This window comes from Ipomoea nil, unplaced genomic scaffold (assembly GCF_001879475.1).
Source record: "Ipomoea nil cultivar Tokyo-kokei standard unplaced genomic scaffold, Asagao_1.1 scaffold0805, whole genome shotgun sequence".
NCBI lineage: Eukaryota > Viridiplantae > Streptophyta > Magnoliopsida > Solanales > Convolvulaceae > Ipomoea > Ipomoea nil.
In genome coordinates this window covers 3,583,994-3,597,314 of record NW_017617233.1, presented here as the reverse complement: position 1 = coordinate 3,597,314, position 13,321 = coordinate 3,583,994, and the positions used below count along the sequence as shown (strand labels likewise).

The following is a 13,321-nucleotide window of genomic DNA, read 5'->3' as shown; positions in this document are numbered from 1 at the left end:
AATATTGTTGAAGAGCAAACGATTCCAGATAATGTCCAGTCTCCCTCACAGCCAGAATCGTCAGTTCGGCGATCTCAGCGCGAGCGCCACTTACCAGCTCGCTTGCAAGATTATGTTTTGGGTCATGATAATGACCTGTCTGATGAAGAGATTGTTCAATTTGCTTTCTTTGCAGATTGTGATCCTTTAACTTTTGAGGAGGCTGCTACAGAAACTCATTGGCTTAAGGCGATGGATGAGGAAATACGTGCCATTGAAAAGAATGGTACCTGGGAGTTAACAAATTTACCTCCTGGAAAGAAGCCAATTGGAGTGAAGTGGGTTTACAGAACGAAGTACAAGTCAAATGGAGAAATTGACCGTTTTAAGGCACGGTTAGTAGCAAAGGGTTACAAGCAGAAACCAGGTATTGATTATTTTGAGGTTTTTGCTCCTGTAAGTAGACTTGATACAGTTCGAATGGTTATTTATCTTGCTGCTCAAAATGATTGGAAATTACATCAAATGGATGTCAAGTCTGCTTTTTTGAATGGTTTTCTTGAAGAAGAAATATATGTTGAGCAACCTGCAGGATTTCTGAAGAAAGGGGAGGAAAATAAAGTGTACAGGTTGAGAAAAGCCTTGTATGGCTTAAAGCAAGCGCCTAGGGCGTGGTATGGTTGCATTGACTCATATTTTGTTGAAAGTGGTTTTGTGAGATGTCCTCATGAACACACTTTGTATGTCAAATGCACGGATTCTGGTGACAACAAATCAGCAATATCGTTGTCCAAAAATCCAGTCTTTCATGGTCGCAGCAAACACATTGATATCAAGTATCACAAAATCAGAGAGTTGGTTGCTGAAAAGCAAATCAACATTGAGTATTGTTCAAGTGAATGTCAAGTTGCAGATATCTTTACGAAGCCGCTGAAGACAGAGACATTTCTCAAATTGAAGAAGGAAATTGGAATGACCAATATATCCAACTTGGTTTAAAGGAGGCAATGTTATAATAATATTATTATTATAATTATTAAACCAAGCAAGTAATTAATAATTAGTTAATTTGTTGGAAATAATGGGTGTGGGTCATGCATTGTATGTGAAGAGTGACCTAAATTATAGCATTAGTACGTGGAGCATTAGCTTCCTGATTAGTAGCTTTCATTTAGTATAAATATGTGGTTTGTATTCATTTGTTAATCATCCCTTCAAATAACATTATTCATTCCTCTCTCTTCTCTCTCAATATATAAATATAATATATTGATATATTATATTTAATATATATTATAGATATATTATATTATATTTAATATACATTATATTAAATATATTATATTTAATATATCTAACATTGTGTGTCAGAAATTGTGAACTCTTTATGACCCTTATTCTATGATGTTTGTACAAGCTAAGAGCGAGCATTGAATGCCTTCAATATAATTAGAAACCAAATTCTTAAAGACTACTAATTGATTACAATTTGATTAGGTTCTAAACATATACTGGAAATTATGGAATTTTCGACCACCTGAAAGTGATCTTAAATCAAGTTGAAAGTAAAAAGTGGTCGGAAATAGCAACAAAGATTTTTCCGGATACCAAAAGTGGTCGGAACAAGGCTTTCGACTTGATTTAAGATTACTTTAGTGGTCGAAAATTCTATAATTTCTAGTAGTGCATAGTGTTTCAAAATATGTATGTTAACAAATTACCCAGATCACACATTTCTAGGTAAGTGATGGAGATATTAAAAACGGTCCAAGAATAGAGATGCAGGGCCCCACAACACCACTCGAACCCAAATAGGTGGTCTAGGATTGGCAACGCGGGGCCGGCCTCCGAAGCTGCCCCAGCACTATCCATTCTTGTCCTAGCTAGAGCCCGTCTCCCTGTCCAGAATAATGGTGGGCTTTGGCTAGGTTGTGCAACCCGTCGCAAATTATGCTGTGAAAACGTGCTCACCATACGCATGGTGAACACAGGAGTAGATCCATAATTTCTATGCTGTAGAAATTATGAATCTACAGTACGGTATAGAAATTATGAATCTACAGTATAAAAATTATGAAGATTCATAATTTCTATGTTGTAGATCCATAATAATTATGGATCTACAACTTAGAATTTATAGATCTTCTAGGTATAAATGGCCATTGCCTTGGCCTAGAAAAATCATGTCCAATTTTACTACAAAACATCATTTGTAATATTGTTACATCCATCCACGAAATACTATTACAATTGTTCTATCTTACCATTTTACCCTTATAATTATAGACATAGTGTTTCAAAATATGTTAACAAATTACCTAGATCATGCATTTCTAAGATATGCAAAATGCGTTCTAAGATTTCAAGTTGACCAAAGACGAGGATAGTGGTCAGGTACAAGGATGAGCACAGTGCCCCTCGTCCGCCACCCATCATCCATCATCCCTTAAAATGTAAAGATCAGATGGGAATAAAATTGTCAAATAATAATTTTGAGGGCATGCAACAACTAACCGTAATATGTCATTAGTATCTTAATTGGTAGAAAGCAATATTCCGTATGAAAAGAAAAAAAAAAAGTTGAGATCCAATATATTTTATATGTGACAAGTAATATTCAAGGCCGAATAAATTCAACCAGACTTACCATCATATATCACTATATAACTATTAACTATACACTTGTTTAATTTTTATGTTAACGGCATGGAAGGTTGAGGCTACCCATACCTTAGGATAAAATGGTCTCATGGGATGTCCATATGAGACTGGAGTTTTGTGGTACATGCATGCATGCATTCATTCATTAATTTTGAATTCATGGCCGGTTTTTAGATTGAAGATCTAATTCAATTCCTCCAGGGAGAGGGGATACACTAACAAGATTGGCTTCTATCAAAGCAGGCAGCTTTGGTCTTTGAAACATCAACATTTCCATTATTAGACCCTTTCTTGGGTTGCAAACCTACCTCACGTACTATATATTACTCACCCAACTAACATTTCTATCTCCCATACTTCATGTCTCATTAATTTAACTTGGTCCATTATTGTTTTTGCTTTTTGGATATGGGAACTCACACTTAAAATACATTTATTCTTTCACTAGCATTATTATATATAAATTAAACAACATTCTAGATGCCTATATAACATTCCATCTAAGATGCTATACCTATTTTACATACAAATAATAATAATAAGTTTATACAAAGTACATAATTGTAACAATAACTAATTGATCGAATTATACACGAAAATTTTATTTTTAAGCATACACAAAAAAATTGTGAAGTAATATTATAATATATGCTTTTGGGTTGTTGTATACAATCGAACTCGTGGCCTGGTTTTAATTGTCACATCAAGTATTTACTCTAAAAATTATAGTTAATAGCAAACACATAACTTTATTTCTTTATACTCATTATTATACTGACTTAGCATGCAGCGTCATGTTTAGATTGCAAGAAGTTGGACTCAATTGTTTATACACTAGTGGAAATTATGAAATTTCCGACCACCTGAAAGTGATCTTAAATCAAGTTGATACCAAAAAGTGGACGGAAATAGCAACAAAGGTTTTTCCGGATACCAAAAGTGGTCGGAACAAGGCTTTTGACTTGATTTAAGATCACTTTCGGGCGGTCAGAAATTTCATAATTTTCAGTAGTGATACTCCTTATACCACGGCTGGAAATTATGGAATTTACGACTACCTAAAAGTGATCTTAAATCAAGTCGAAAGCAAAAAGTGGTCAGAAATAGCAACAAAGGTTTTTTCGGATACCAAAAGTGGTCAGAACAAGACTTTTGACTTGATTTAAGATCACTTTCAAGTGGTCGGAAATTCCATAATTTCCAACTATAACGGGCAGCGTCACGTTTGGATTGCAGGATGTTGGACTCGATTCTTTGGGGGCTACCAATAACTATGCTAGAAATGGAATGTTTGGGTGGAGGGGATGGAGAGAGAAGGAGAAGAAGAAGAAGAAGAAGAAGAAGAGAAGAAGAAATTTCTTTATTATTAGAGTAGGTGTTGCACAGACAAAGAGGGATGATTATTATTTTAGGGCGGTGCAGGTCTGCTGCATAATATATATTCATGTGTGGTCAAGTGGTGGAGTCATATATATGTTACAGTGATATATGTCTTCAATTCAAAGCATAATTTTCTTCTGAATTTGAGATTAAGGTTACATAAATGGCTTCAGAATCACGTGCAGGAAATCTGACCAAAGTTTTACACACTAATAATTTCATTTCTAGGTAGCTAGCAGTTGTTGTAGATCGAGGAATCTGGTAAATTAAAGTACAGTAATGAAACAAAAGTACAGAGAGAGATCGATGGAGTTGAAACATATATAACTAACTTAACATTTGTAAGTTAGACCCCATTGATGGAACAGCCTGGCAGGCGGCTTTCATGGAGCCCGACGACGATGATGATGAATAATAATTCATGAGATTCATATTCATATTCATATCCAATAATGTCGGCGACATTGTTGTCGGAAACCCCGGCGCCGCCGCCGCAATCGTCGTCGGCCCACTCGCCGCCGCCTCTAAATACTCCAATTGTTTCTTCAGGAACTTCACGTAATGCACCGCCTCGTCTAACATGGACGCCGTGTCCATCTTCGTTCCCCCGGGAACCAGTCTCTGCAGGATCCTTATCTTCTCGCTAATCCTCTCCCGCCGGTGCCGCGCCGCCACGCTCTGCGGATCTTTCGAAATCTTCACGTTCTTCCGCCGCGGCGGCTTCACCGACTCCGGGTCTATGTGGATGGGCTGCATCATCGCTATGCGGAAGATCATCTCCCTCATCGCCTCCATGGACCCGCCGTTTGATGAGCTTTTGTGCCGGGGCGGATCTGCGGCGGCGGCGCCGACTGGGTGTTGCTCAACCCCCGAGAACGACAAGGTGGCGCCGCCGTAAGGATTGTGGATTGAGAATCCTAGGTTGTCGTCGAGCGGCTGATGAGGAGGATTATTGGGGCGCATGGTCAGCAGTGTCATTATCTCCATTTCGTTTTCCGATGATGATTTCATGAGGTTAACGTCCATGCTTTCCGACAGGTTTTTTGTGTAAGAGGAAATAGGAACAGAGGGATCAAGGAGGAAGGGGTGTACTATGGTAGTGTAAGAATGTCAGTGACTGTGTGTACACATGTACACAATGTGTATATATATATATATATATATATATATATATATATATATATATATATATATATATAATAGTTTTGGTGAGAACCTGTGAACTACTGCATAATCATGCATTTTATGATACACAATTATAAAATTATAAAATGTACAATCAAACACTACAGTGCACAATCTTAATTACAAAAATATCTGTTTTTAAGATACACAGTCACTTATTCACAAATATATAGTAAATATTATAAAAATATAGGTAATTTAGACGGGAGAGGTGGTTCTCATTTGATCTGTCCATATATAGAACAATTCAATTAGTAGCAAGCCACTTGTCTTCATTTTTAATATATAATATGCTATCATCTTTGAATACTCCTAATTTTTTAATGTTTTCCCCTTTTTTGTTAACACAATGTACACTGCACCAGGGGCTTCCACCTTTGACATGCTTTTAGTGCACTAGTGATGGTGCAGCCTGCTTTACATGACTTACATAAAAATATTTTTTAAAAAATAAAATAAAACAATGCTTCTAATTAAGAAGCAAGAAGCAAGATAGTACTCCAACTTGGAATCATAAGTAACAAAATCATTATCATATGGGCAATTAAATCATTCTGATTTAATTAATGATATAACCTAGTCTCGTAACCCTAATTATATGATATATTAAAGTCGGGTTAACTAACCAAACCTATCTATGCAACTATTTCATTAATGAAATCCAAAAAGGGTTTTTTTTTTTTTTTTTTTATTTGTTTTTTTAGGGGGGATGAGATGCAAGGTATTGAAGATGAGTATGTACAGTAAAGGTGCATGAACCAAGATGAGTAGAGAAAGTAATGAGTTATGGTACTCAAGTGAAAAGCTATAGCTTTGGGTTGAAAGATTTACACTTCAATTCTTTTGGTTGAAAGGTAACCCCACAGTCACATGACATTTGTCAGGAGGATAACAACTCTGGGCCTTCAGAGGTGGGGTTTCAACGTAGTATAGACTTCAATTCTTACTTACCTGTAAAACTATGCATATATGTAATAATCCCTAAACTTCACTTCTCATCTACTGTCATATATACATTCATATTCATGTTCACCACCGACCACTGTACTGCTCAGGCTGCATGCCACACATGACAGACAACGTTAGAATAGCTCTTGTCCTCACCACCATCATCAACTTATGTAATAACCTATACCTAGATCCTACCTAGATGTCCAAAAACATGATGTAATAACCACCCGTTGGACCATATTTAATTTACTCGATCAGTGCAATAACGGCAACAATAACATCATTTTAGCAGTCAGTGTCACGTTTCGATGGCTCTCAGGCCAACATTGGTGCAAGCTAAGCCAGCTTCCAAGAATCTATTACAATTCTGGCCGGTGCAGATGGATGAGGTGAGGAATATAATGAGTTGGGAGGAGTTGAAGCAACTTAACTTAACCCAAAGCAGATCAGAAATGCAGAATCCATGATGGGGCCCTCCCCCCACTAAAATTTTCTGATTTATACAACCAGCTTATATGCCATAAATGGTAAATAATCCTATCAAGATGACATCTGCTCAGCATTACATTTATATTATAACAAAAGGACTACTGCATATATATATATATTTTTTCCTTTTTTAGTGAAGAGAGAAACTTGCACCCACTACTCGAGAATGTGCATTGAGTAATTAAATTCTATCTTGTGACTAACCGGCAGAGAATCAGCTCAAACCTGACCCTAACCAGCAAAGGATTAGCTCAGACTAGTCTATGTTGCCCAAAATTCATAAACTCTAACCGGCAAAAGACCGACTCAAACCAGCCTAGGTTGATCATAATTTGTGACCCTAACTAGCAAATTGTCCGCTCAAATCTGACCTTAACCGGCAAAGGACCAACTCAAATCAGTTTATGTTGTTCATAATTGACCGACTTAAAATAAGAAGACCAATAGGTCAACTCCAATTGAGAATAAAACATGTAATGTTATAGTTACAAAGTTAACAGTATGATAAATTTGATTGGGTTTAGTGAAGGCATATATTTCTTGGTTATGAGAGTGGAGGTGGGGAAGAAAAAGTCCAAACACAAATGGTGTTGGTGGAAATAATTTAGCATATTTTGCAGTGCAGAGCCAGCAAATATTGAATCACCCCCTGGCCTACAACCTTAATCTTTTATGCCACATGAAGATCACAGCGCTTACATTTGATAACAAAAATAAAATAAAATAAAAATGATGTGCGGTAGGGCCTACGGCCTGCTGCTGCCATTAGAAGATATTGTTTTTATGCACATCATCACTAATATCACCATTTCTTGGATTTCATATTTTAGTATTATTTTTTGGAAATATTGTGCAATTACTGCTCTGAGTGTTTCACATGATTCAACTAACCCTGCACCCTGCCACTCTCACTTCACCATATATAAATAAATTATAATCGTGGAATTTTGTTTCTATTTTATTATTCTCTCCTGCCCATTATTCGATGATTGTAATTTTGTTTTTATTTTAAACATTCAAATTAGCCACTTGATATCACCAGCTTACCTAAAATAATTTTGTATTTTAAAAACAAAACACTAACCCAGGAAAAAAAGTTATGGGAATCTAAATTTTGGATTAGTATGCAGCTTAACTTATCAAAATTAATTTGCTAAACGTTTAACACTAACAATTTTATTATTTTAATTTTTTTTTGAAAAAACAACAACCTTTCATATATTAATTCAAAAAGTTCATGCACCCAGAAATACAAAGAGGAATATAATCGAAAAGTTCAAACAACGATCAAAGCTCGGATTACATAGAGCCATTCTTGCCATTCTATGAGCCTGGACATTACCACCTCGACGCACAAACGAAAGAGTAATAGAGTCAAGCTCCTACAACATAGTGCGAATATCATGAGTAACACTAATAATTTTAAAAGTTAAACTTATATATTAAAAATAAATTGATCCGTTTGAAAATCTGAAAGATATTTTTAAAAAATATTTTAATTTTCTGGTGCTTGGCCTACTCAGCTCATTCGATTACTTCATCTTTCTATTTTTCATTTTTTCAGTTTTTCGTTTCTCCAATTTTTCATTTCTCTAATTTTTAATTTCTCTAAGAACAAAAGAGTTAGAAATATAATGTTGTTGCAAGGAATTGAAGTGTGAATCTACATTCTCCATTTCTCTAAATTTGGAGAATTAGTTAAATGGATTCTCCAAATTCTAGAAAAATGGTGATCAATTCTCCATTTTTCAATTTGAAAAAAATTATTTTAGTAAACAAGATAAATTGCAGTTACTAAAAGTTAAGAAATTACATTTTTATATTTTCTTGAAAATGAACATAAATATAGAGTTAATTACCAAAATGGTCCCTTGACTATAGTGAAATTACCGATTTGGTCCTAGACTATTTTTGTTACCCAATTAAGTCCTCCAACTATAAAAATGTTAACCAATTTGGTCCTTTGGTTGGGCAGCCGTCAAACATATGTTAAATGTGAGGGTATTGTGGGAATTTCACCACCACTTTCTCCATCTTCTTCGTGTCAACCGGCGGCGAGTTGTGTTGGAAGCCTAGAACTGGTAATTGTAGATGTTCCTCAGGTGGAAGATACTGGCGAAGGTGAAGTGATAGCTCAGTCTGATTTTAGACGATGAGTAGAGTTCCTCCGCGCCATGATACTCTGCAGATTCTTTGCTCAGTTTCGCTTTCAACGAAGAGAAGCTCAGCCCAGGCTTACCGTCCGACGACAAGCCTCCAAATCGATCAAAGTGGACTGATGTTTTTTGCTATTATTTTTTTAAATGGAATTTGACGTCTTCTGGTTAGCCACCCAAATCATGGAGGTAACAAAGCAAATTCCTAATTTGGTCCATGTTTTTCAGCTTTTGAAGTGATAAATTAAAAAATTAAAGCAGATTTAATTTCCTGCCCCAATTCACCCAACCGCACATGCCCAGAGCAACCTCTGAGATCTGACTGCGACCAGCAGCGGTGGCGGGCAGCATCCTTCCGGCGAGCTTGGCGAGCAGCGAGATGAGCCAGCATCTGTCCTCAGTCCCTTTTCCCCTTTGGTCGATGGCAGGAGTCGGTAGCTGCAGGTGGCGCGGGCTGGCGGAGATCTCCCCGTCGACTGCGTGTTTTCTAGCGAGAGGCAACGACGGTGATACCCTCTGTCTCCAGCGTGGACAGCTCCGGCGAGGGCAGATCAGAGTAGAGCATTCTAAAGCAGTGGGTGATTGGATATCTTCTCCGATCTTCATCTTCTTTTCGCGCGGCGTGAAGATTTGCAGCAACGTTCTCCCTGCGAAGGGCCATAGTCGCACACGATGAATCTTTGATCTCGCCCTAACGGCCTTTGTCGGACCAAACCTTTTGCAGCGATGTAGATTTTGCAAATTAGGGATTTTTAATCTTCAAGTCTTGAACCAAACATTCGACTCTAATTACATGGGCAGCCTGGGCAGTCTGGGCAGCCTGAGGAGAGAAGTGAAATTCCCGCATTACCCTCACATTTAACAGATATTAGACCATTGACTTAACGGAGGACTAACTTGGTTAACATTTTCATAGTCGGAGGACTTAATTGGGTAATAAAATTAGTCAAGGACCAAATCGGTAATTTCGCTATAGTCAAGGGACCATTTTGGTAATTAACTCATAAATATATTATAAAGTTATTTTTTATATAAAATAATAACAACAATAACAATAATCCAGAAACTAGTTTGAAGAGATATGAGAGAAAAAAGATAGACTGAACAATAAAGAATCTAGAAAATGTTTTCCGACTAAAAATTTAAGAAGACATTTTTTGTTGAATTGAGATTTTTTTTTCCCTTGACCAGTGATAAGTATTAATTTTTATTACTTTTATGTGTATAATTTACATCAAACTAATATGAATTTGTGTTAATTAATTGGAAGCTTGATTATGTGCTTATTTGATCCCTTTGTGTCATTAAGGTGATTTGGAGGCATTGATTGTAAAATTATGTAAATTGGAGCTCAATTGGATGTGTTTGAAGTCATATTGACACAGGTGTGTTCTACGTGTTTGAAATAGCACAACTTCTATGAAGACCACAAAATCAATCCAATTCGAACACCTACAAATTAAAGTAAAAATTGAATTAGAAACTAGAATATAATTTTTGCATAGAGTCGGAAAGAAACTTTAGAGAGGACTTCAAAGTTGTCACGAGACCTATCACACATGTCGCGTGATAGGCCTCGTGACATGCTAAATTTTAGGTTATAAATTGAGAAAGTTAGTTTTTCATTAGGCGTGTTAGACATTAGTTTCAATTCTTAGTTCTTAGAACCCTGACTACAAAATTTATAGCCTATATACTTTCATTTTAATGTCAATTCTCATTGCAATTTCAAGTTAGATTCAATTGTTATTTCTATTTCAGAAGCATGGGTTGATGCAGATTGAAAATTCAATTCATTTCTCAGCTGCAAGTATACTTCCAATTAGCTAAGTTAATTTCAATTTCACTCTTCCAATTAATTGCAATTTGTTACTTGGTTGCTTTACTGCTTTGATTCATTATTGCCTATTGTTGATATGAAATTTTCCTTTGTCTTTGAATCTATGTTAGTTTCCATCATAATCATGCATGTGTTAGTAGTCCCTTAGGAAGGGGATAGGAATGAGTATTAGGTTTATATGAATGTGACTTTGAATTGGTTAAATAAGATTGATGGGACATGACTTTATGAAGTTAATTAATGTGATTGAGTTCCAATTGGAATCTGATTACTTAATTTAGACTCGAAAGGTTAATTAGCCATACCCCACCTTTGAGAAAAGGGGAGTATGGAATTTCAAGAGTACAAGATGTTTGATGAAATGTCTTTTAGACACTTATGAGTTATGAGAATGTTTATGTGTGTTCTAAAAAAGCAAAATAATAATGATAACCTTGAGAAAGGCGTTACTCCCTTTTGATGCATCCGTTACCAAGTCACTTAGCTCTCATTTTTGTTTCCGGCTTGGTCACGTTACTTGAGCCTAGTTTAAACTCTTATCCTCCTCCGTCTTTTCTATTATTTGTTATTCCTTCCCATTGCTACTCATTTTAGTTGTTACTTTTATTTGTCAACTTCTATATTGCATGAAAATAGGGCTGGATTTCTAGAGAGGTTTTAGTACTTTGTGTTTGAGAGAAACACAAGCATACATCTATTGTCAATTCTCAAGAGAACACCAATTACTGGCCTTAAGCAAAAAATAGTAAAATATTTTTCATCAATCAAAATGAATATTTTTCTTTAAGAGTGTGTTTAGAAACTCGGAAAATGATATTCTGAAAATCATTTTTCAGATTTCAAAGTGTTTGGTAAAGAGTGAAAATATGTGAATCAAAGGAAAATGAATGTTTGATCAACCCTCATTTTCTTGAAAAATTTCTCTTCTAGTTTAGGAAGTCATTTTTCAATTTTCACACCAACACCAACACCAACACCACACCACCACCACCACCACCACTACTACCAGTCTACCACCACCACCACCACCGCAACTACACCACCACCACAACCACCAATACTCCAACACCACCACAACCACCAATACTCCAACACCACCACAACCACCACCACCACCATATTATTATTATTATTATTATTATTATTATTATTATTATTATTATTATTATTATTATTATTATTATTATTATTATTATTATAAACAAAACAATTAAAATGTTTAATTATACAATTATGCTAATTTTTCATAAAATGAACTAAACACACCAAGACAATTTTATGGAATGCAACGTAACCAAACATTGAAAATTAAATGTTTTATGGAAAAGACTCATTTTTCAGAAGTCATTTTCTTGGTTTCTAAATGCATCCTAACTTTATTTTCTTTGCATACCTATACACATAAAAATTCAAAAAATTCAAAAAAAAAACAAAAAAAAAAACAAAAAAAAAAAACAAAAAAAAAAAAAAACTCTCATAAGTTATTTTTTCAGGTTTTCAAACGGACCTAAGACCATATTAAGGACTAATGAAGAAACTTAAGTGTTTTTTATTTTTAATACTATTAGAAAACAATAATCCAAAAAATAAGTAATTAAGACTAAGAGGCATTAGTGTGTATAAAGTCATAATCACGGCCTCACTTCTAATCATGGACCTCTTGGTCTCCATACCTGAGACGAAGAGCTCTTTGTCCCCAGCCCGAGACGAAGAGCTCTTCGTCCGACAGCCTAGAGACGAAGAGAAATCTTGTTTTAAAAAATAAAAATAAAATTGTTATTTAAAAAAAATATTTTTTTAATATGATAACCTCCACGTTAGCAAATTAAGATGTAAACATGTCATTTTTTGTTTAATTGCATCATTTTACATTGTTCAGGGACTCAATTGCATTTTTGTGTGTAGTTCGGTGGCTTATTTGACATTTATTCTAATATTATATTTTCCAAATCTCCACGCTGTAAAGGATTTTGGGCTCATTTGAATATTATAATTTGGAGGATAAGGCGCTTGACTTCTAATCAAGCGATTGTGGGTTTGAGTCCCTCTGGGTGTGTATTTAATTTTCTAATTCTCCACTTTTAAAGGATTTTGGGCTTATTAGTATATTTAATTTTGGACGATCAAATAAAATCATTGGCGCCCGTGGCCTAATGGATAAGGCGCTTGACTTCTAATCAAGCGATTGTGGGTTCGAGTCCCACTGGGCGTGTATATTAAATTTTTCAATCCTTCACCTTGTAAAGGATTTTGGGCTCATTTGGAAGTATTTTAGACTTCGGACGTTCAAACTGGGCCATTGCCCATTGGGTTGGCAGTCTTTATGCCCCAAAAATCATACTTAGATCCATTGCATTGTTCCTCCTACATTAATAACAATCATCATCTTCTTTGAAGAAGTTTACCGGAAAATGCTTTTGCTGAAAAATACCACCACCGGAAACAGCTTCACCTCTTCATCCAGAGGCTTGACAAAGGGATTTGGAGATTAAAGCCTTATTTGACAATTAACGGTTACTGAATTGTATTAATATTTTTTTTTACTAGAAAAGTGTTTTGTAAAATTAGTTAATTGTTGTTTGTGATAACATATAAAAAGACTTATAAATGCATTTGTATAATAATAATTTTTTTTAATATTAAAAAAAAAAACAAATTAAAGAATAAAAGATTAAAAAGA

The 13,321-nt window shown here is 35.3% G+C and overlaps 1 protein-coding gene and 1 non-coding gene across 2 annotated transcripts; one reads left to right on the top strand and one right to left on the bottom strand.

Annotated features, from left to right (window-relative positions):
- Nucleotides 1–4,159: 4,159 nt before the first annotated feature.
- Nucleotides 4,160–5,114, bottom strand: LOC109177652 (transcription factor HEC2-like). Its single transcript, XM_019327066.1, has one exon. It carries the CDS (start codon nt 5,044–5,046, stop codon nt 4,348–4,350), a length of 699 nt encoding a protein of 232 aa, XP_019182611.1. The 5' UTR covers nt 5,047–5,114; the 3' UTR covers nt 4,160–4,347.
- A 7,666-nt stretch (nt 5,115–12,780) lies between these two features.
- On the top strand, nt 12,781–12,853 carry TRNAR-UCU. The gene has a single exon. It is a non-coding gene; the product is annotated as a tRNA-Arg (tRNA).
- Nucleotides 12,854–13,321: the final 468 nt, after the last annotated feature.